This window comes from Micromonas pusilla (genome assembly GCF_000151265.4).
Source record: "Micromonas pusilla CCMP1545 genomic scaffold MICPUCscaffold_5, whole genome shotgun sequence".
NCBI lineage: Eukaryota > Viridiplantae > Chlorophyta > Mamiellophyceae > Mamiellales > Mamiellaceae > Micromonas > Micromonas pusilla.
Window position 1 is genome coordinate 909,875 of NW_003315886.1, and position 22,088 is coordinate 931,962.

Here is a 22,088-nt window from a genome sequence, read left to right on the forward strand (position 1 = left end):
TCGGCGACCCCCCACCCCGCGTTAGGGATGGGGACGAAGATGGACGCGCGCGTGCCCGCGTCGCCGCCCAGCGTCGTGGACGACCTGACCCGGGCGGCGACGCGCGCGGCGACGAGCGCGTTGGCGAAATTCGTCGCTGTGGCGATGGTGCTCGCCGCGCTGTTGACGCGCACGAGCGACAGCGCGCTGAGGAACCTGCCGCTCGCGCTCGTCGTCGTGTGGGCGACGCGGTGCCTCGCGGATCGAAGAGTCGCGCGCGTGGAGACCGCGCGAGCGAGGAAGGCGGCGACCGAGGATGGGGGTGGGGAGCGGCGCGTCGGCGGCGACGGAATCGCCGACGGAGGAGGCACCGTGGACGCGACGAGGGCCGCCGCGGCGGTGGCGGCGGCGAAGGCGAAGGCGGTGGAGCGCCGCGCCCGGGGTGACGACGGCGCGGACGCGCGAGGACGACGCCCGGACCCGGTGATGGAGCTGAAGGAGCTTCTGAGGAGCGTGGAGAGGGATGGGAACGTCGCCTCGGCGTCTGACGCCGCCGACGCCGCGACCGCGTCGACGTCGTCCACCGGCGGGGTGCTCCGCGCGTGGGAGAGTCTTCGAGAGCACGTCGTCGACGAGTTCGTCTCGAGGCTTTGGTACAGGAACCTGACGCGCGACGTGGAGTTCGTCGCGGGCGCGCGTCGGCTGTTGGACGTCGCGTTCGCTCGGCTGGCGCACCGGACGCGAAACGCGGATCTCGCGTCGTTGCTGCTGAGGAAGCTCCCGGAGATATTAACCGAGCAGCTGGAGGCTTTTCGCGCCGCGCGAGCCGCGTGCGGGGGCGTGGACGCGTTCGCGAGACGGACGCCGACGGAGAGCGACGACGCGCTCGCGAACGAGCTGCGAAAAGTCGGCCGCTTACATCCCGGCGTGGACGGCGCTCGAAAAGGCGACGACGGCGTGTGGACCGGCGCGAACGGCGGCGGCGCGAGCGCGGACCCCGCGATGGTTTTCCTGCGACGAAAGTCCGATCTCGCCGCGCGGGCGATGTTGTCCGAGGAGGACGGCGGGAATCACCTCTTGTTCCCGCTCACGCGCGAGCTGCTCGCGGTGTCCGTGTTCCGGCCCGTTCTAGGGTTCGCGTCGCCGTCCTGGGTGCACCGAGGGTTGAACGCGCTCCTCGCGCGGGAGAAGGAAGCGGCGCGGGAAAAGACGCCGACAGAGAGCGTCACGTCGCCGGGTCACCGACGCGCGGGCTCCGAGAACATCCTCGCGTCGTCGCCCAAAAAGAGCGCGTCCGTCGGCGACCTATCCGCGCTCGCGACGGACGTCAGCGAAGAGGAGGACGACGACGGCGAAGCGTACGAGCTCGCGAGGATGATCGGCGACGACGAGCCGGAGCGGCAGAGGGCACCGAGGGCGATCTCTGCCAGCACGGGAGACGCGGCGACGAGCGGCGGCAGCGACGACGACCGCGACGGCGGCGACGACCGCGGCGGCGGCGGCGGCGGCCAAACCCTGCGCGCGGAGGTATCCGAGGTGAACATCGTCGGCAAAGGCGGCTCCGCGTACGCGGTGTACACGATCCGCGTCCGCAGGGTCGGCGAGCACGGAGAGGACTGGGCCGTCGCTCGACGGTTTCGGAACTTCGAGGCGCTGCACAAGCGTCTGACCGAGTCGAGAGCGGCGCGGGACGTCGCGCTGCCGCAGCTCCCGAAGAAGCGCTACTTGCTGCACTCGCTGGACGGCTCGTTCGTGGAAGGTCGACGACGACTGTTGGACGCGTACCTCGCGTCCATACTCTCGAACGATATCCTGTGCGTCTCCGAGGAAGTCGGCGAGTTTCTCAGCGCGAACAACGTCAAGTACGGCAAGAAGAAGAAGAACGCCGTCGCCGCGATGGCCAAGTCGCTGACGCAGTCCGTGGAGGATGTCTTCAAGAGCGGGAAAGAGAAGGACAAAGACGCGCGGGGGGTATCGAACGCGGGCATCGACGACGTCGCGAACGGCGCGAGCGCCAAGGGGCACCGCCGCGGCGTCTCCGTCGGCGCGCTGTCGCTGCGCGGGGACGACCTAGGCGTCTACGACGGCGGAGGGGAGCTGTCGAGATCCTCGAACCCAGTCCTCGAACGCGCGCAGTCCGCGATTGACGAGAAGGACGAGGTCGCGCCCGCGGGCGGGCGGCGCGGTCGAGAGGACGCTCGAGAGGACGCCGGCGTCATCGACGCCGCGTCTGGGGTGCTCATGGACGGCCCTTTGTTCGGTTTGTTCGAGGCGCTGTTCCATCTGCAGTCGAAAGGATTCGTTCGTCGAACGATCGTGACGGTCGCGAGGCAGACGTTGGATTTCTTCGTCGGCTCCGCGGTCGAGGACTGGGTCTCGAAGACGCTGAAGGATATCCGGACGCCGCGAACCGCGGCGAACGTCGTGAGCTTCGTGGATAAGTCCATGTGGCCGAACGGGGCGTGGTACAATCAGACGAAACCTGAGGACGTGCCCGCGCTGATGCGTGAGATCGCGGCGGCGGACGAGATCACGAGGGCGGAGGTCAGAGAAGCGCTTCTGAACCTCGGCGACCGAGGCGGGCCGTTACTCGGCGTGTTGGGCGCGCGTAATTACACCCGCGCGGCGCTGGACTTTCTCGCCGCCGCGAGGAGCGATCTCATGACGCGACAGATTGGCTTACACGTCGTCGAGGCCGTGCTCGACGAGCTGTTCCCCGAGGGACGCGATGACGATGTCGAGGACGCGGCAACGCGTGCAGATTCGACGATAGGGGAGGTAGAGGCGGCGGCGGACGACGACGACCCGGCCGCGGGCGTCGAAGCCGCGGCGTTAGAGCTCTACGCGACGACGGCGTTGCAGTACGAGCGTTGACGATACGACGTGTTATCATCATTAGTTATGACGATCTTTACGAGACGTCTTTCACGACGTGAACGAACCACCAACAGCTTGAAAACTTTTTCGTTATTCTTCACAAAAATATTTCTTTTCCACATCTTCTTACACACGCGAGATCGCGTTTGATCGCTCACGCGCTCCTGACGCGCAGCGCGTCGTTTTTGTAATCCACCGGGATCGTGTCTTCCGCGGCGTTCAACAAGAGCCAGTCCAGCGCGTCCACCTGCCGCTTCTTGTTGAACCCCGCCTGGCCTTCGCCCTCCTCCGGCTCCACCTCCGTCTCCGAGAGCGCCTTGTCCACCTCGCTCTCCGCGAACCCCCACTTCACGAGCGTCGTCTTCGCCTTCTTCGTCGCCTTGGACGCGCTCGCGGTCTCCTCCTTCGCCTTTGCCTTCTCCTTCGGCTTCTCCTTCGGCTTCTCCTTCTGCGTGTAGACGACCGTCGCGACGGGCGCGTCCGCGGGGACGGCGTCGCCGAACGTCAGGTCGGACTCGTCCACGGACGTCAACAGATCCGCGTTGAACATCGTCTTGTTCGCCCCACTCCACGCGCTGTTCGCGGGGACGAAGTCGCCGTCGTCCGAGTCGAGGCTCGAGCCGATGTCCAGCGAGCTCCCGATCGCGCCCGCGTCGGGCTTGCGTTTCTGTTTGCTGTTGATGACCGCTCGCACGTTGGCCGCGATCGCGGGGACGTCGTTCTCGTCCCTGCTCTTGGACTTCTTCTGTCGCTTCGCCGCGCCTTTCTTCTTCCCGCCGGTATCGCTCGAGCCGCCGCCGGATTTGGTCGGGGCGTACGACGCGTACCCCCCCGCGCCCGCGTCGTCGTACTCGTCGTACGAGTCGAACGAGCTCAAGTCGCCGTAGTACGCGTAATCGTCCTCGTAGCTGCCGCTGCCCTTCTTCTTCGCGGCGACGACGACGAGCGCGCCGCGCGTTTCAGCGCCGCGCGATCCGACGGGGGACGTCGAGATCGATTGCCTCGCGCGCGACGCGCATCGAGACGCGCGCGCGCTGGACGCGACGCGCGCGGAGGCGAAAGTCGTATTGGATAGGCCCCCGATCGCACCGAACGCCGCGGCGGTCATCGCGTTCGCGCGCGCGTCCCCTCGCGCGATCGATGCGCGAGACGCGGTGCTTGCTTTCGCGTGAAGTTCGACGTACGACCACGCTCGAGCGTGCGGGATTGTTTCCCGAAGGCCGTCGACGGCGTCCGCGCGCGGTTCGTCCTGTCTCACGCGCTTCCGCACGTTTTCCCACACGAAAAAGAGAAGCAGCCGGGAAACTTACAACCAAAACTTGCAACAGATAACAGTGCTACTTTCCCTGAAGGTGCCAGCCGGCGGCTTGTGATTGGCTGGTGAAACAATCGAGCGCTGTCACCCATGAGATGGCTAAGATAAATAGAAAGATACAGCAACGAGTGCTTGTGCAGGGGAGAGATTTCCCGCGGACGCGCACTTCTCACTCCGCGCCTCCTCACGCGACACAGTCTCCGACGATGAAGAGCGTCTGTGAAGTATGCACCACCGCCCCCGCGACGCTCATGTGCGTCGCGGACGACGCGGTTATGTGCGGCATGTGCGATAAGAGGTGCGTCTTTCCCGGGTTCAAATGTCGCTTCGAGGACGTTCGCGCCTTTCCTCCGAAAGCGCGTCCGCATGAACTGTGCACCCTCGCGGTGCATTTTCCTCCTCGCGATACGCCGTCGGGCCGTCGACGGCGCGACGCGACGGGTATTCCGCGCGACAAGTCGAACGTAAAATCCCGCGGAACAAAAAGAAAAAAAAACAAGATCCGTCGCTCACGCTCGCGTCTTCTCTCTCTCCCTATCCGCCGCAGGTGAACCCGGTGTACACGATCTGCCACGAAGACCGCGCGTTCTTATGCCGCGGCTGCGACGTGTCCCTGCACAGCGCGAACGAGGCGGTGAAGAAGCACCGCCGATTCTTGTACACCGGCGTCACCGTCGCGCTCGCGCCGCTCGGAGAGAAGGAGACCGCGACGCCGAGGGAGGCGACGGACATCGTCAAGGAGGTGCCCCCGATGGCGGCGCCGATCCGCCCGACGGTGACGCAGCCGCAGCCGCAGAAGAAGCGCAAGGCTGTGGACATCGAGGACGACTTCGCGGTGCCGACGATGTCCCCGGACAACAGCGCGGGGCACGGCGGCGTGCAGTGGCAGAGCGACGAGGAGTTCAACTCGTTCGTGCAGGACTTCGTCGGGAAGGGGGAGAAGAACCCGGACGTGAACTTCGACGGGTTTTTGGATAACTTCTTCGACGACGTTCCGCTCTCGGACGACTTCGGGGTCGTGCCTACGATGTGAGTCGCCCAGCGGCTCGGGGTAATTTTTTGAAAGGGATAATAGGTAGAAGCACGCGGGGGGGGAACAAATGTACCAAGGACGAACAAAAAAAAGTAAGACGGCGAAAGAGGCGTCGAGTGAAGAAACGACCATCGCGCGATGGACTGAGTCACGACTGTATGAAAAAATCTTACCCGGCGCGCGCCGGGGAAGCGCGAAGTTAATTAGGTTCTGTGTTATACAAACCACAGCATTCTTTTTACCACGAAGCACGAGCGCGGAGGAGTCTCGACTCGTCGCCACAATCGATTTACCCGCGACGGTACGAGTTCCCGCCGGCGTCCCCGCGTCGTTGCGCGTAATATTTGTTCGTCCCGATCCTCTCCTCGAGCCCTCCGGCGTCGAGCCCGGCCCCAAAAGCGCTCTTCTGCGCTTTCGCTAAGAACGCGGGCGCGTCGCTGTGATGCCTTCCCCCCTGAGCGCCGACCGATTGCTCGACGAGGCTTTTCTCCTCCGAGGCTGCTTCCGCCTCCGCGCTCTTCTTCAGCCGCGCCCATCGCTGTTCATCGTGCGCGTCCGCGTCGTTCATCATCGCCTTGAGGCGAGCCTCCTTCTCCTCTTGCGTGAGCCTACCAGTCTTGTGCCCGACGTTGTTCCGCCCGCCGGTCCGCGCCCACTTCTCTTCTTTCGCTTTCCTCGCCTCCTCCTCCTTCGCCTCTCTTTCGTCCTTCGTGCTCTCTCTCCACTCGTTCCTTCGCTCGACGCGCACCGCGGCGGCGTCCTTCGCGCGGTCGTTCGCGTACGTGAGGCCGTATCCTTTCGACCCGTCCTGCGCGCTCGCGTGGTCGTGATGCACCCTGTCGTTCGGTCGCGCCGCCGCAGCCGCGTCCCGTCCTCCGCCTCCGCCGCGGCCGCGGCTGCGGCTGCGGCTGCGGCTGCGGCTGCGGCTGCGCTTCCTCCCGCGCGCTTCCTCGCCGTTCCGTCCACCGCGTCTGTCGTCTCTCTCCCGCGACCGCGACCGCGACCGTCCTCTTCGCTCCTTCCTCTTGGGGCTCCTCGACGGCGACGACGACGACGACGACGCGCTCCCGTCGCGCCTTCCGTCGCCTCGTCCTCTCCCTCCACCCTCGCTCCTCCCTCTTTTGGACGCGGCCGCGTACGCGTCGTCCCCTAGTACTTTCCTCCTCACTTCCTCTCTGATCTCGCGCTTCCTGGCCTCTTTCTTTTCCCGTTTCTTCTCCTTCTTCGCTTCTTTCTTCGCGCGTTTTTTCTCCCTCGCCGCGGCTACTTCGTTTCTGATCGCGGCCATCCGAACCGGGTTCTCCGTGACGTACTTTCGCGCCTCCTGCTCTTGCATCCGCATCATAAGGAGCGGGTCGCTGTTCAGCTTGTTCCACGTCTCGTTCTTCCCCCCGCCCCGATCCGCGAGCAGCGCGCCGGTGCTGTCCTTGACCTTGTCCCATTCGGTCTCTGTATCCTTAGGGGGTACCCATTTCTTCTCCCCGCTAAAGTACGCGTTCATGTCCTCCGCCGCCTGCATCGGGCCGCCCTTGTACATGAACTCCAAGCGCTCGACCTTGTCGATGTGCCCCGCCTCCGCGGCTTGCATCTGAAGCTCCTGTAGTTTCCGCTCCTCCGCGATCTCTTTCTTCATCTCCTCCATGCGCTTCTCCTCGTGCTCCTTCATCTGCTCGCGCTTCCACACCTCCGCTTGCATCGGTATGCCTCCGGTGTGCCATGACTTCTTGTTCAGGAACGCTGTGGACGGAACCAAGGTGGGACTGGTGGGTTAGCGCACGAGACGAGGGAGCGGGGACGGCGAGCGCGATGAGGAAGGCGTCGACGAGATCCGCCGCCGAGAGATCGCGTCGTGGCGGGACGTACCGAGAGGGCCGCCTCCGCCCATGTCGAGAGTCTCGCTGAACGACCGCCGCCCTGTTCGGGGATCTTCGCGCGAGTTGTCGCGATTCGGCGCGCGACTTCGACGTGCGACGGCGTGCGCGCGCGCGAGTGGAGTGAGCGAGGCCGACGGTCGGGCGCGCGCAATTATCGCTCCGCTGATTCTACTTGTCAAACCATGAATTGAGAATATCGCGCGCTGTGCCTCATCAGTCCTCGGCGCACAGACGACGACGAGTACCCACCGGACGAACTCGCGATGGCGGAGCGGCGCTCCAGTCGCAGACGCGCGCCCGAGCCGGAGTCCGGGACGGACAGCCACAACGACAGCTACGACGCGGACAGCCTCGAGTCGGACCCGCGCGAGCGAGGAAAAGGAAGAGGGCCCGAGGGGTTGTCGCGCCTGCGCACGTCCGCCCCGAGCACGTCGCGCAGGGAAAACGTCCGCGTCTGGCCGCTGTGCTTCGCGATCGCGATCGAGAAGACCGTGCGCGTCAGACCCGCGGTGATGGTCGCGAGCAGCAGCCTTCTCGCTTGGGTGACGTACTACCTGCAAGAGAGCGACCTCGAGCTGACGCTCCGGGCGTGGATCTCGTCCCCGCTCGTCGTCTTCATCCTCGTCGAGTGCTTGTTCCTCCTCTGCGCGTTCTTCGTGTTGATGCCGCACACGATGCGCCAGGCGTACAAGGACGACAAGCGGACCGCGTTCAAGGTGGCGGACAGCGCGGTGTTGAGCGCGCTCCCGCCCTCCGTCGCTCGGTTCGCCGTCGGCAGCGGCGTGGCGTGGAAACGTGCCGCGCTCGCGGTGGCGCGCGACGGCGCGCTGTTCTTCACGCTGTACCTCCTCTGCGTGGAGGCGCTCGTGGGCGGCGAGGACGAGGTGGCGTACATTCCCGGGATGAAGAACGGCAGAACGAGAACGACGGGAGGGGAGAAGGACGGCTGGCGCGAGATGGACGGCGGGTACTCGGTGCACTCGTGGGTGAAGTCGTCGGACGCGGACGGGGACTAGACGACGCCGACCGCGCGTGAGGTTCAATAACTTAGCTGCAGTAGTCACCTCAAATCCGATCGAGAGCTCGACCCGATGCGATATCGATATCGTCGTCGGGTCGGGTCCTCCTCGCCCGCGAGGTAGTTTTGTTCGTGGGCACTTTTTAACTTTCCGTTGATGCATCGTTTTCGCCGACGACGTCAGATCCTCGACGCGCGGCCACACGCGGACGAGAGAGCGCGAGGGGACACGACGCCTCCTCGAACGATGCGTCATCACTCGGCGCGCGCGCCTTCACACTGAGTCAGGCCGGCAGCGTATCGAGCGAGAACGTCATGGAACAGACGGATGAAGAGTGGGCAGAAGACAACAGGCGCGCGCGTAATCTGCGAAGCGGTGTGTCGTCGCGGACGCTCTTCGTCCAAGAGAGCATCGGCGCGGGGCGGCCCGTGGACGAGGTGCCGTGGGGCGGCGAGTTCACCGACGATGACGCGCCGCCGCCTCCGTACGAAACCAACTCGGAGCCGTTCACGTGGGGCCCCGTCGCGACGAACGACGCGAACGTCGCTTCGATGGACGTTCGACGACGCCACGAGCAGGCGGACTACGCCGAGCTGGAACAGTTCGGCGGCTCGGACGAGGAGGAAGAATACGAACTGATTCAACACGAGCGCGCGTTAGCCGCGGAGCGCGCGGCGAGGGAAGCCGAGGCCGCGAGCGCGGCGTGGGAGCGCGAAGCCGCGCTCCTCTCCGCGAACGCCCCCGAGCGCACGTTGCAGGAAGCGAGAGCGATCCTCGCGGAGAAGCTGTACGAGGACGATAACCTTCTGAAGCCGGAGACGGGGTCGGACTGGGCGAGAAAACAGGCTGAGATAGACGCGCAGTTTAAATCGCACATCGGGGTCGTGCCCGAGGACGCGCCCATCCTGTCCGCGTGGGACGGTGAACCGCTTCGCCCGACGGAGGCGGATGTGAATAAACAACGCATCTACGAAAAGTTGCACCGGCCGCAGTTTCGGAAGAGGAACGGCGCGGGCGCGTACGGGGACCCTGACGCGGACCTGGACTTAGTCCTGGACGTGGATAAAGATAAGGTGAAGTCCGCGTTGAAGAAGGGAGCGGCCGCGACGTTCACGGGCGCGAAGGTTGAAGAGACGGAGAAGATGAACCTGAAATCTGTGCAGGCGGCGGCGAAGTTTAAGAAGTTCGGGCTCGTGGCAAAGCAGAAGAGCGCGGAGACCGCGGACGCTCCGAAGAGCCCGGGTAATTTAGCAGCGAGCACGGGGGGATACCTAAACATGTTGCTCGGAGACGACCGCGTCGAGGCCGCGAATTTCGCGGTCGCGGGCGGGGAGCGAGAAGAGGCGGAGGTGGACCAAAAGAGACTCGAGGCGGCGCCGTCGCATCTCCACCGGTTCATGCGACCGCAAGTCCTGGAGTTACCCGACGGTTCGCAGGTCGTGAAAATAGCGGGAGGAAAAGAACACGCGATGGTGCTCCTCAAGACGAGCGCAAACCTCGAGCGCATATTACCCAAACACGTGGAGAACGAGGGCAGGGTGCTGGTGATGGGCGCGGGCGAGCACGGCCAGCTCGGTCTGGGCGACACGAAATTGCAGACCATCCCCATGGTGCTGTACACGCTCACGGATTACAACGGCGAGGGAGGCGGGCGCGTGCGCATCGGTGGAAATCGACTCGCGGGTACCGGCTCCGGACCGCGGCGCACGGTTGACGTCGCCGCCGGGGTGAAGCACAGCGTCGTCGTCACGGAACAAAACGAAGTCGCCGCTTTCGGGACGGACGAGAGCGGAAGCACCGGCCAGGGCGACGGCGGCGAGGGGAAGATGCACAGGGTACCGCGGTGGATGTACTGGATATCAAACGAGACCACGCGGATATTATCCTGCGCCGCGGGAGAGGCGCACACCGTGCTCCTGTCCGCGGGAGGTACCGCGCTCACCGTCGGCCGCGGCGACGTCGGTCAGCTCGGGCAGGGCGCGACGAGGAAGTGCCTCACCCCGCGACGCATCGAAGCGCTGTCCGGGATGAAGATCGTATTCATCGCGGCCGGGTACGAGCACTCACTGTTCATCACCGACGCCGGAATGCTGTACGGCTGCGGCTCGAACGAACACGGTCAACTCGGGACGGGGAACACGATCAATCAGCGAACGCCGTCGCGGCTGAAACACGCGGACTTTCCCAGCGGGGACGAGGTCGTGCCGGAGGATTTAGAGCCGGAACGGAAAGTCATAGAGCTGCAGGATAAACTGCTAGGGAATTTGAAGGGCGACCGCGCGCGTTTTATACACGAATCCGAGGAGAACAGAGTATTCGCGCAGCCGACGGCGCAACAGCTGGAAGCGGCGTTGAGGGCGCGGGAAGAGAAACTCGGGAATCAACGCACGCTGACGGATAAAGAACTTCGGAAGAAGATGGGCGTCGCCGCGCTCGAGAAGAAGACGAGCAAGGTCACGGAAGTCTGCGGCGGACGCTCGCACACGGTGATTCTCACCGCCGCGGGCAAGGTATACACGTGTGGGCGGTCGAACAGGGGACAAACCGGTCAGGGAGATGACCAGACGCGGCTCATCGTGACCGCGATTCCTTCCATGATCAATCTCTCGTGTGTGCAGATAGCGGCCGGGGACGAGCATACCGTGATGCTCACTACGCTCGGACACGTCTACGTGTGCGGCAAAAACGACACCGGCCAGTTAGGCGACGGTACTTTGGACGACAGCTTCATCCCGAAGACGTTGCAGCCGATCATCACGCCCGAGGATAAAAAAACAAAGTCCCAGTACATGCTGAAGGAGATGCGGAGGCACCCGATGTTCGACGTCATCGTGGAGCAAGTGTACGCCGCGAGCGCGTCCACTTTCGCGGTGGAGACTGGCGGGGAGAAAGTGTACGTGTGCGGGAGCGGGGCGTACGGGCACCCGTTCGAGCGCCACCCCACGGATTTTTCCGCGCTTCTGAAACTCAAGTTGGACGCCCGCGAATCGAAAAAAATGCTCGTCTTGGCGTCCACGGTGCGAATGCTCCGCCCGGACGAGCAAAGCTTCATTGATTTAAACAGACAGATGATGCTGTACGCCCGGTACAACGATAAAATCCTCGGGCACCTCGTGAGCGTCATGATCGAAGAGGTGATTCGTAAACCGAGGTTTATCGTGCTCTACGCGTCGCTGCTCCAAAAGTGCCGGAACACGTGCTTGGACTGCAGCGTCTTTGCATTCCGCAGAATCATATTACTGGGCATCGAGAACATGGGCGTGAAGATGTTACAGGCGCAGGACGAGACGATGCAGAAGAGAATGTTACAGAAGATGGGGTGGGCGAAGTATCAGCAGATGCAGAGAGACGGCAGCGCGAAAGCAACGGCGTCGTATTTTGGGAACATCACGGACAAGGCGAGCTACGCGGACTTTAAACGATTCCGAGACGACTGCAAGTCCTTACAGACGTTCGTGAAGGAGTTGTACGACGTTCAAAAGGTACTCATAGAAGACGACATACGCGACCTCGCCGCGGGGCTGCCGGGGAGCACGCACAGCATCGGCATCTTGGACAGCGAGCTCGCGGCGCAGAAGATGATTTTTTTCAAAAGTCTCGCGAGATGGAAGAGCCCGGGTGAAATTGCCGCGGAGGAAGCCGCACGCGCCGCGGGCATAAATATAAATGCGGTAAGAAGATCGACGATGAAAGACGGCGCGCAAGAGGACACGGACGTGGTCAAGCAACGCAACGTCCACGCGGATGCGCCGGTGCCCAGCTACGCGTGCGATGAGGCGGCTTGGGAATTTTCGGAAAGTCAGGGTTGGGAATCGTACAAGCTCCCCGACGAGATCAAACCCATCGAAGGCGCGGGGTGGCCGGCGTATTTAGAGCAAAAACGCAGAGAGGCTAAGTTCAGGTCGCCTGTAATCGTCCCTGGAGAAGACGTCTACGACGCGGCGACTGCGGCGAAGGAGAACGAAACCGAGGACGAGCGTCGTGAGCGTTTACGACGCGAGAAGGAGGTCAGCGCCCGCGTCGGTATTGGCGGTAAGCGCATCGTGGAGAGCACGCTCGCGGCGTCGTTCCACCCTCACAACACGGTTATGACGTCATCGCGTCACGACATCGAGAACAGCCTCGCGCGCCGTGGTCAGGTGGGGACGCTCGCGAAACCGCCGGTTGCGTCCGCGCTCGGCGCTTCCGCGAACAAAAAGGTCGGCGTCGAGGACCTCCCCACGCGCCAAGCGAGGTTGCAGAAGAAGCTCACGTCGATGGCGGCCGCGGGAGAGAGCGTGAAAGCTATCGAAGAGTTCAAGTTCTACGCGGAGACGGACCCTTCGATGGGATATTGCACGAAACAGGAGGTGGACAGCGCGCCGACGGAGGTGCAAGAAGCGCGGGCGAAGTTCAAGTTCGACCTCGCGCAGCAGACGAAGGTCGGCGAGCTCCCGACGGATGATTAAAATCTAGATAATTAGAACCTAGGATAGCGCTACTAGAACGTCGTTCTCAGACGCCAACGTATAACGTCCCCGCCATCAACATCGTCCCGAAGGCGATCCCCCGCCACAGCTGCCCGTCGTGCTTGCACTTCTTCCCCTCGGGATACAACTCGATGACGCACACCGCGCTCATCATCCCGCCCGTTCCGGCGAGAATGCAATGCAGAATCATCGGCGTGAGGTACGGCTTGATGAAGTAGAGCGCTAAGAGCGCCCCCGCGGGCTCGGACAGACCAGACGCGGTCGCCATCATGAGCGCTTGCCTTCGGCTCCCGGTCGCCGCGTACACGGGCGCGGCGACGATGATTCCCTCCGGGACGTTGTGCACGCCGATGGCCGCGGCCATGACCGGGCCTATGGACGTGAACGACGAGAACGCGACGGCGAATCCTTCCGGAAGGTTGTGCAGCGTCATCGTGATCGCCATCAGCAGCCCGAGGCGCATCAGGCGCGCTTTCGAGAGCTTCATCCCGTCGTCCTTTCCCGTGAATTTCGATTCCAAAACCTCAGCCTTGGGGAGCAAGGGCTCGATGAGACAGTACATCAGCGATCCCGTCGTCGTCGCGACGGTGACCCAGCCGAATCCGTTCTCTATCCCGTTCTTGATGAAGAGCTCGACGACGCTCAGGGTAAACATCACCCCGCACGCGATCCCGAGCAAGAACGCTAGGAGCTTGTTGTCCGGTTTCTGTAAAATCGCGATGAGGCCGCCGACGGTCGTCGCGAGGCCGGCGAGGAGGGAGAGCAACAGCGCGTACAGCTCGTCGTCGTCGAACATCGTGATGCTCAAGAGGATGCACGGAAACACCAGGACGATGCTACTCAGGAGCGGGATGAGCGTCGGGTCTTCCTCGAACGCCTTCTTCGCGACCGCGGAGCCGAGGTAGAACGCGACCTTGATCGCGAGTCGGCCTTGTCGAATGACCTTGAAGATCCCTCCCCTCGGGACGGTCGCCGCGAGCCTGTGCGGGGTCGCGACCGCTCGGCCGACCGCGCGAAAACGCGAATTCGGTGTCTTGGCGCTTTTCGTCGCAGTCGGCTCCGGGGTCGAGGTCGCTGATTTCCTCCTTGTCGCGGCCATCGGCGTTGTGTCGAAGGAGACGCGTTCGACCTGGTCCACGTACGCAGGCGCGGTCTTCTCCGTCTTGGTCAACAAGAAGATGCACTGATTTTCGAACGACCGTTTGTCCGGGCGCGCGCACACCTCTCACGCGCGCCGTCGCGTCGCGTCTTTCGGAGTCTGCGTCGCGCGCGCGTCGCCTCGAGGACGCGATGCTGATGAACAAGGCCCGCGCGGCGAAGGCGACGAAGGCGCCTGAGAAGCCGAAGCCCGCGGAAAACGAGATCCCCGAGGTGTCCGACTTCCTTAAAGACCGCGACTACGCCGGAGCCATCGCGCTGCTCGAGTTCAAGCGTCAGCAGAGCCCGAGCGACGTCAGCAACCTGGAGTGGCTCGCGTACGCTTACTTTCATGCGGGCGACCCCGAGAAAGCGCTGGACACGTATCGGTACCTCCTCAGACGCGAGAGCGACCCGGACCCGACGTACCACACCTTCGCGGCCGCGTGTTTGTTTTACCTCGGCCAGTACGACGAAGCCGAGGAGGAAGCGAAGAAAGGCCCGAAGACGAAGCTTCACACCCGGGTGCTGTTCCACTGCGCGCACAAGCAGAACGACGAAGCGAAGCTGATGACGTACCACCAACAGCTCACGGACTCCGTGGAGGACCAGCTGTCGCTCGCGTCGATTCATTACCTCCGCTCACACTTTCAAGAGGCGACGGATATTTATAAGCGCCTGCTGCTAGAGAACCGAGAGCATCTCGCGCTGAACGTGTACGTCGCGCTGTGCTACTGCAAGCTCGAGTACTACGACGTCAGCTTGGAAATTTTGAACGTGTACCTGCAGAGCTACCCGGATTCCCCGCTCGCAATCAATCTGAAGGCGTGCAACCACTTTCGGTTGTACAACGGCGCCGCCGCGGAGGCAGAGCTGAAGAAGCTGCAAGACCACGTCGGTAAGGGAGGCTCGTTCGAGGACAACGACCTGATCCGGCACAACCTCGTCGTGTTCAGAGGCGGCGAGAACGCGATGAAGGTCTTACCCCCGCTTCGTGGCTTCCCCCCCGAGGCGAAGCTCAACTTGGTCGTGCATTATTTAAGAAACGGGAAGCCGCACGACGCGTTTACCATCGTGAAGGAGATCGAACCTTCGACGCCTACGGAATACATCTTGAAAGGGGTGACGCACGCGATCATCGGGCAGCAAGAGCAGGACGGAGCCGAGCATTTGAAGATGGCACAACAGTGTTTCCAGATCGTAGGCTCGAGCAGCAGCGAGTGCGATACGATACCGGGACGGCAGTCTATGGCGAGCTGCTTCTTTTTACTGAAGCAGTTCGAGGACGTCCTGACTTACCTAAAGTCAGTCGCGGACTTCTGCGGGGAGGACGACGCTTTCCACTGGAACTACGGCATAGCCACCGCGGCGACAGGGGATTACAAGACGGCGGAGGAGTCGTTCATGAAAATTCAAAGCCCGGAGTATCGAACGGAGTACTGTTACCTCGCGTGGATGGCGCGGTGTTTCATCAACAACGGCAAGGCGTCGTTGGCATGGGAGCTGTACGCGGAGATGGACACGAACGACGAGTCCTTCGCGTTGCTTCAACTCATAGCGAACGACTGTTACAAAGTAGGCGCGTTCTTCTACGCCACGAAGGCGTTCGACGTGCTCGAGAGGTTGGACCCGCACACGACGGAGTATTGGGAAGGGAAGAGGGGCGCGGCCGCGGGTGTTTTTCAGATGGTGATTGCGGGCAAGGAAGCCCCGGAGACTTTGAGCGAGGTGCTCGACATGCTTCAGTATTCATCGAACCCGCAGGTGGAGCTTTTCGTTCGCGCGATCACGAGGTGGGGAAACGACAACGGGGTGCGATTATAGAAATAGGCTTTTAAGAGTAAAAGAATGAATACGCTTTTTTTCAACGTCTATGTATTTATTTTGGGTTCAGAATCACGCGGACCCGTGTCGACCTTGGATGACGACGTTCATGCTGCCGCCGCTCATTTTACGCGAGCCCATTCCGGCTTCTTGCATGCCCATTCCGTTCCCATTCGCGTTGTTCTCCTGCCTCGAATCGTTTCCTTGAACCATCGGAGAATCCGTGTACCGGTGATACAGCAAGTTCGCGACACACCGATCGACGAGGCTCTGCGCCTTGTCAACCGGCGGATGCTGCCCATGCGACGCGGCGTCGCCTCCCCTCCCACCCCTGGTCCGCGCGGTGCGAGCCATCCGGTACAGACTCTCCTTGATGTTGTTCATCGTCGACTTGTCGAGCTTGGAGACGATGCCCTCGAGCTGATCTAACCCACCCTCTTCCGCGGACAACAGTCCCGGCGGCGCCCCGTTGTTCATCTGGTTCATGAAGTACTGCGGCGCGAGCCCGTTGCCGCCGCCGCCGAGCGCGGTACCGTTCCCGTTCGTGTTCGTGGACATGGAGCTGGTCCCCGAGTACATGCGCGATCCAGGAGGGAGGATCATCATCCCGCCGCCGTTCATCTGCGCGCTGTTCAGCGGATACATCCCGGGCTGGTTGTTCCCCATCGGCTGCATCTGCTGCGGCGCACCATACTGCGCGTTGGGAACCATCTGATTGTGCATCATGTTCTGCTGCATCAGATCAGCCTTCTGTTTTTGCTGTTCGCTTCCTTTCTTCGCCTTCTTCTTCGCCTTCTCCCCGCCCTTTTGCGATTTCGAAGCGCGCTTGCCCTTCGCCGGCGTCTTGCCGTTCCCGTCGCCGCCCTGCTGCGGCTGCAACGCGCCGTTAGAGGGCACGTGCACCATCTGCGGCTGCGCGAACTGATAGTTTGGCTGAACCATCATCCCCCCCTGCATCTGCGACTGCCCCTGCATCTGCTGCTGGTACGGCATCTGAACGTAGGCGTCTTGCCCGCTCTGGTCGTAGTACTGCATCTGGTTCGGCAACTGATTTTGCTGCGGGTTGCTGAACCCCATCACTCCGTTCGGATGCATCGGCGGCATCTGCATGTGATGCATCCCTCCGTGACCTTGTCCGACGCCGCTGTTTCCGCCTCGCATCATGTGCATCTGTCCGTGCACGTTGTTCCGCCCGCCGCCGCCGCCTCCATACGCGTCGATGTACGAAGACGAGTTGTAGGACGCGCCCCCGCCGCCCTGACCGTTGTTCGCGAAAAAATACATCCCGGACATGTCCCCGCCGTCGCCGACGCCGTTCCCACTCGGGCCCGCCTGTCCGCTCGGGCCGCCCATGTCGTACGAACGATCGTACGGCGTCGACCTGCTCTGCAGCAGCGAGTCCACGCCCCCCGGGAACGAGCTCCAGAGAGCTTCGGTCAGCTCGTCCTCGCCGCCAAGGTCGCTGTTATCCACCGCTAAAGTGTTCAGCGACAGCCGGCTGCTCGGGTTTTTAAAGTCCAGCAGCGCCGACATGTCGTCCTCCTTGAACGCCTGCGAGTAATCTTGCCCGTACGTTCCCCTGAGCGAGCTTCCTTTCAGCGCGGACAGCAGCGTCGGCGATCCTTGCTGCAGCAACGCCGGGTCCGACCCTAATCCGCCCATGCCGTGCATCCCCATCGTATCGTACCCCCCCACCATGCCGCCGCCGTTGTTCACTGGCGTCGGCTGCGAGAGCCCGGACGGATGCGTGTTGATCGTCAGCCCGCCCCGGCTGCTCCCTTTCAGAGTCGCATCCCCGGACGTCGCCGCGGAGTTGGGTTTCCTCTGGCTGAGCTTCGATCGCTTCCCTTTCGTCTTCGCCCCGGTGAAATCTCCTGCCCCGCCAGTGGACGGGGAGGTCTCCGCCTGCGCGCGCGCGGAGGCGTCCGCGGTCATCCTGTGGATCGTACGAGTGAAGGAGAGGGGCGTAAGAGACGATCGTTGGTTTCGCGAAATGACGCAGTGGTCGTCGCAGGGTAACAAACTCCCGAGATTCGACGCGACCGCGCGCGCGATACGCGCACGCGCGACCGCGGAGGAAGCTCGCGCGCGGGCTGAATGGCGTCTACGGCGTGACCTACGAGAGATCGGAGCGCGCGGGGGGGTCGTACCCGTGCGTTGCCTCGCTTTCTCCGCGCGAACCGGACGACGCGTCTCGCGGTAAAATCCTACGCTTCTCACCCGCGACGAACAGCAAGTTGACGAATGACGACGTCGACGGAGGGCTCCGGAAACCGCCGCGTCCGCGCTCGTGCGTCCTTCGCCTTCGCCTCGAAAGCGCGGCGTTTAGTCCTTGTGTTGTACCTCTTCACGAAGCCTCGCCTTCCGCTCGCTTCCTGCGTCTCGCGTGTGCGTGAGCGCGTCGTGTTCTGCCGTCCGCGCCAGCGCGCGGCTGCAAAAATATCAGCGCGTATCTCGTATCCCTAAACCAATCACGTCGCGTAAAATAAAAATCTTTCCGGCGGAATTGTCCCACGTCAACATCGTGTTTTTTTTGACTGCTGGCGCGCTCGTTTTTATGCACTGTTTATCCTGCTGTTTATGCGCGTTCCATCATTTGTTTACGGAAGAGGTCACCTCACACGGAGCGAGCCCGACGCAGGGCTCGGGCCGCGGTGCCGCTCGTGATGCGGATCCCCCACGCGGTTTTGGGTCTCCTCTTCCTCGCCTTCCTCGCGTCGCCACCGCTCGCCGTGGCGAACCCCGGGCACGTCCTCAACTTGGACGCGCGCTCGTTCGACGCGGCGGTGAAGGAGCACGCGTTCGTCGCGGTCGAATTCTACGCCCCGTGGTGCGGGCACTGCAAGCGCTTGGAGCCGGAATGGGCGAAAGCCGCGGAGGTTTTAGCCGCGAACGCGAAGAAGACGCGAGAGCCACCGATCGTGCTCGCGAGGATGGACGCCGCGAACCAGGCGAACTCTAAGATCGCCGCGGACTTTGGCGTCAAGGCGTTCCCGACGATCAAGATCTTTCGAAACGGCGAGGCGGACACGGAAGACGGCGAGGACTACGCCGGCCCGAGGCACGCGGACGGGATCGTGGAGCACCTCACGAAGCTCGCGGGACCGTCCGTCACGTCCCTCACGACGAAACAAGAGAGCAAGACGTTCGTGGAGAAGGACCCGGTCGTCGTCCTCGGGTACTTCCCGCGCGGCGGCGACGGCGACGCGTTCGAGGCGTATCTCAAAGTCGCGCGGCGATTCAACGCGTACGCGCGAGGGATCGGCCTCGAGGTGAACTTCGGGCACGTCTCGGACCCGGATCTGCTCCCGGAAAAGAACGATCTTCCTACACCGGTGGACGACGACGGGGCGCCGACGGTGTACGTCTATCGTAAATTCGAAGAGCGCGTCGTGCGCATGGACGCGCCGGCGACGGAGAAAAACATCGACGATTTCGTCGAGAGACACTCGCTGCCGCGCGTCGCGGAGCTGGACAAGGAACCGACCGCGAGGAGCGTGCTGCGACGCGTGTTCGAGGCTCCCGGCCCGAAGGTCATCGCGCTCGTGGACTACGAGGACGAGGAGGAGACGAAAGGGATTAAACTCGCGCTCGACGACATCGCGCGTCGACGCGACGCGAGAGCGAAATTCGTCGTCGGCGACGCGAAGAAAAACGACGTCGCGATGAAGTTCTTCGGCGTGACCCACGACTTCCTCCCCGCGCTCGTGCTGCACGACCGAGACAGCGAGAAGAAGTACGTGCTACCCCAGGCGAGCCCTGGGGACATCGCGTCTTGGCTCGGGAAGTACGACCGCGGCGCGCTCGAGCCGAGCGTGAGGAGCGAGCGACCGCCGCTGAGCAACGACGGGAGGGCGGTCAAGATCGTCGTCGCGAGCACGTTCGACGAGATGGTCTTAGACGCCGGTAAGGACGTCTTCATCGAGTTCTACGCGCCGTGGTGCAACCACTGCAAGGCGCTCGCGCCGATTTACCAAAACGTAGGCGAAGCGTTCGAGGACGACGACGACGTGACGATCGCGAAGTTCGACGCCGTGAACAACGACGTCCCGGACAAGCGCTTCGTCGTGAAGGGGTACCCCGCGCTATATTACTACGACGCCTCGGAGGACGAGGTCGTTCAATACAAGGGCGATCGCAGCGAGAAGGACATGATACGATTCGTGCGCGCGCGGTTGAAAAGGCATCAGGTCAAGGACGAGCTTTGAGTAACGTAGCCTAATGTAGCCTAGCTAGCTAGACTCACTTTAGTCGAATCCAGTCTTGAACAGACACTCTTGAACCGACTTGACCCTGACAGGATCAGCGCGGCGTCAGAGCCGTTTGCCCCGGCCGTTGACTCACAGATCGCATCACGCGGCGCCCCTGCCCGTGAACTCGCGCGGTCGCTGTCCTCCCCGACAGGCGCGACATCCGATACCATGAGCGGTTCCGCGCGCAATGGCGGCGGTCCCGCCGCGGCGAAACCGAACGCGCAAGCCATCCCGGGGCTGCAGGGCGGCGGCGTGAAGCGCCACTCCCTCGCCGATTTCGAAAAGCTCGTCACCATCGCGAAAGGCTCGTTCGGCGTCGTGTACAAGGCGACGAAGAAGGACACGGGGCGCGTGTACGCGCTCAAGCAGGTCGACATCTCGAACATGAACCGCGCGCAGAGGGAGGAAGCCGTGGACGAAGCGCGCGTGCTCTCCACCCTCGACAGCAAGTTCATCATCAAGTACTACGACTGCTTCCTCGAGGACGGGAAGCTGAACATCGTGATGCAGTACGCTCCGAACGGGACGCTGCACCACAGGTTACAGAAGCAACCGGGGAAGGTTCTCCCGGAGAGGGCGGTGTGGAAGTTTTTCATCCAAGCGCTGCTCGGTTTACGGCACATCCACGCAAAGAATATCATCCACCGCGACGTCAAGTCCCTGAACTTGTTCTTCGACTCCGAGGACAATGTCGTGATGGGAGACTTGGGGATCGCGAAGGTCCTCAGCGCGAACACGCAGTTCGCGCAGACGATCGTCGGGACGCCGTACTACCTCTCCCCTGAACTGTGCGAAGATCAGCCGTACAACGAAAAGTCCGACGTCTGGGCTCTCGGGGTTGTCCTGTACGAGATGTGCACCGGCGGTAAGCACCCGTTCGACGCGCAAAACGAAGGTGCGCTGATTCGCAAGATCATGAAGGGCGTGTACCAACCGCTGCCTCACGGAAAATTCAGCACGCAGCTCTCGGACATACTGCGAATGTGCCTCACCATGGACCATAAACACCGTCCCGATACTGCGAAGCTGCTCGCGCACCCCGCGATCGTGAGTCGAGCGAGAAGCTTGGACCTCGTGTTGGACCCGGATGCGAAAAACGTGACGAAGTCCACAGTCGGCGACTTTGGCATCAACGCCGCCTCGAAGGAGAGGCAAACGGAGGCGCCGGTCCAGGAGGCTCCCGTGGAACGCAAGGCCACGCACGAGCGACCGCCCCTGGCGGAGATGCCTCCGCCGCCGCCGCCCGCGGATTGGGAACTCCCGTCCAACCCGCACCTGAGGCAGCAGATGCGTTCGGGCGACGCGTTGAAGCAAGCGAGCCGCGGGTCGCAGCGCGTGTACCAACCTGAGGCTCCGCCTATTGGAAAAGCCGGGATGGACGATAACATCGATTACCCCGCGTACGATCAAAGCCGCAGAGCGGACCCGGCGCCGAACTCGCGCGCGGGCTCGCTCCACGCGAGCGCGCGGAACCAGCAGTCCATGCGCATGGACACGATTAAAGCGGCGGCGGCGGAGGCGGCGGAGGCGGCGGCGGCGCAGAAAAAAGCCGAGATGGAGGCGGCGAGAAAAGCTAACGAGACCCCCGTCGGCGCTCCCGCGCGTCCTATACGGCCGGCGAACCCCGAGGTTGGAGCGCTGATGGGCGGCGGTTTCGACGGGACCGATCCGTTCATCGCGCACCAGATGGCAAAGCTTGGCGTGGGGGCGGATGATTTGAAAGGCGCGATGGAAGCAGCGGCGGAGGAGAGGCGCATGGCGTTGGAAGCGGCGAAGGTGAACGGGCGCGGCGGCGCCCTCGGGAACATAATGGGGGGGTACGGAGGGGATGAATCGTTCAAGCAGCAGGGGTACGGAGCGGCGTACAAGCAAGAGCAGCCCGCGACCCCGGTCGCGGCGAAGGTGGCGTCCCCGGCGAGGGCGCAACAGACGCGACAGTCGTCTAGTCCGTTCGACGACATGGCGAGGGACGACAAAAACAAATACCGCACCGCCTCGATGGAACAGTCCTCGGCGCTGAAGAACGCGACGTATGAGCCGCCAAAATTCGCGAGGAAGCGAGCGACTGATTTGATGATCACTGGGCCTTCCATGCGTGCGGCTGGGGCGCCGAGCCGAGGCGGGTCGGGAGGGGGTGGATTTCGGACCGCCGCCAACATGGGTTATGCCGCTAGTTGCGTGGGTTCGGAGACGACGACTGTGGCGCCGACGAGTTATTACAATCCGTAGGCGCAGGCGCATTCATAGCCCTATGAACTGTTATTTGTAAATCCCGAATGTGGTTTTAAAACTTTATTACGCAACTAAT

At 62.9% G+C, this 22,088-nt stretch overlaps 11 protein-coding genes across 11 annotated transcripts; 7 read left to right on the top strand and 4 right to left on the bottom strand.

Annotated features, from left to right (window-relative positions):
* Window positions 1-39: 39 nt before the first annotated feature.
* Window positions 40-2,934, top strand: MICPUCDRAFT_47334 (uncharacterized protein; the record flags this gene model as incomplete). Its single annotated transcript, XM_003058487.1, has 1 exon — window positions 40-2,934. The coding sequence occupies one exon, from the start codon at window positions 40-42 to the stop codon at window positions 2,851-2,853; it is 2,814 nt and encodes a 937-aa protein (XP_003058533.1). The 3' UTR covers window positions 2,854-2,934.
* A 76-nt stretch (window positions 2,935-3,010) lies between these two features.
* Window positions 3,011-4,080, bottom strand: MICPUCDRAFT_47335 (uncharacterized protein; the record flags this gene model as incomplete). Its single annotated transcript, XM_003058854.1, has 1 exon — window positions 3,011-4,080. Exon 1 carries the CDS (start codon window positions 3,962-3,964, stop codon window positions 3,011-3,013), a length of 954 nt encoding a protein of 317 aa, XP_003058900.1. The 5' UTR covers window positions 3,965-4,080.
* A 186-nt stretch (window positions 4,081-4,266) lies between these two features.
* Window positions 4,267-5,445, top strand: MICPUCDRAFT_58157 (uncharacterized protein; the record flags this gene model as incomplete). The annotated part of the gene is made up of 2 exons (XM_003058488.1): window positions 4,267-4,473; window positions 4,719-5,445. 2 exons carry the CDS (start codon window positions 4,267-4,269, stop codon window positions 5,202-5,204), a joined length of 693 nt encoding a protein of 230 aa, XP_003058534.1. The 3' UTR covers window positions 5,205-5,445.
* A 48-nt stretch (window positions 5,446-5,493) lies between these two features.
* Window positions 5,494-7,089, bottom strand: MICPUCDRAFT_58158 (uncharacterized protein; the record flags this gene model as incomplete). Its single annotated transcript, XM_003058855.1, has 2 exons — window positions 5,494-6,941; window positions 7,068-7,089. The coding sequence occupies 2 exons, from the start codon at window positions 7,087-7,089 to the stop codon at window positions 5,494-5,496; spliced, it is 1,470 nt and encodes a 489-aa protein (XP_003058901.1).
* Window positions 7,090-7,341: 252 nt separating this feature from the next.
* Window positions 7,342-8,094, top strand: MICPUCDRAFT_58159 (uncharacterized protein; the record flags this gene model as incomplete). Its single annotated transcript, XM_003058489.1, has 1 exon — window positions 7,342-8,094. The coding sequence occupies one exon, from the start codon at window positions 7,342-7,344 to the stop codon at window positions 8,092-8,094; it is 753 nt and encodes a 250-aa protein (XP_003058535.1).
* Window positions 8,095-9,704: 1,610 nt separating this feature from the next.
* MICPUCDRAFT_17539 (uncharacterized protein) lies at window positions 9,705-10,850 on the top strand (the record flags this gene model as incomplete). Its single annotated transcript, XM_003058490.1, has 2 exons — window positions 9,705-10,133; window positions 10,551-10,850. Coding segments are annotated over 2 exons (729 nt in total), but the record flags the coding sequence as incomplete, so codon positions are not given.
* A 1,741-nt stretch (window positions 10,851-12,591) lies between these two features.
* On the bottom strand, window positions 12,592-13,362 carry MICPUCDRAFT_44319 (zinc permease family; the record flags this gene model as incomplete). The annotated part of the gene is made up of 2 exons (XM_003058856.1): window positions 12,592-13,095; window positions 13,159-13,362. The coding sequence occupies 2 exons, from the start codon at window positions 13,360-13,362 to the stop codon at window positions 12,592-12,594; spliced, it is 708 nt and encodes a 235-aa protein (XP_003058902.1).
* Window positions 13,363-13,856: 494 nt separating this feature from the next.
* On the top strand, window positions 13,857-15,527 carry MICPUCDRAFT_58162 (uncharacterized protein; the record flags this gene model as incomplete). Its single annotated transcript, XM_003058491.1, has 1 exon — window positions 13,857-15,527. The coding sequence occupies one exon, from the start codon at window positions 13,857-13,859 to the stop codon at window positions 15,525-15,527; it is 1,671 nt and encodes a 556-aa protein (XP_003058537.1).
* Window positions 15,528-15,542: 15 nt separating this feature from the next.
* On the bottom strand, window positions 15,543-17,920 carry MICPUCDRAFT_47336 (uncharacterized protein). The gene is made up of 2 exons (XM_003058857.1): window positions 17,678-17,920; window positions 15,543-17,463 (listed from the first exon to the last, which is right to left on the bottom strand). The coding sequence occupies exon 2, from the start codon at window positions 17,460-17,462 to the stop codon at window positions 15,600-15,602; it is 1,863 nt and encodes a 620-aa protein (XP_003058903.1). The 5' UTR covers window position 17,463; window positions 17,678-17,920; the 3' UTR covers window positions 15,543-15,599.
* A 273-nt stretch (window positions 17,921-18,193) lies between these two features.
* MICPUCDRAFT_44321 (uncharacterized protein) lies at window positions 18,194-19,735 on the top strand (the record flags this gene model as incomplete). Its single annotated transcript, XM_003058492.1, has 1 exon — window positions 18,194-19,735. One exon carries the CDS (start codon window positions 18,194-18,196, stop codon window positions 19,733-19,735), a length of 1,542 nt encoding a protein of 513 aa, XP_003058538.1.
* A 213-nt stretch (window positions 19,736-19,948) lies between these two features.
* On the top strand, window positions 19,949-22,009 carry FA2 (protein kinase; the record flags this gene model as incomplete). The annotated part of the gene is made up of 1 exon (XM_003058493.1): window positions 19,949-22,009. The coding sequence occupies one exon, from the start codon at window positions 19,949-19,951 to the stop codon at window positions 22,007-22,009; it is 2,061 nt and encodes a 686-aa protein (XP_003058539.1).
* Between the last annotated feature and the right edge of the window lie 79 nt (window positions 22,010-22,088).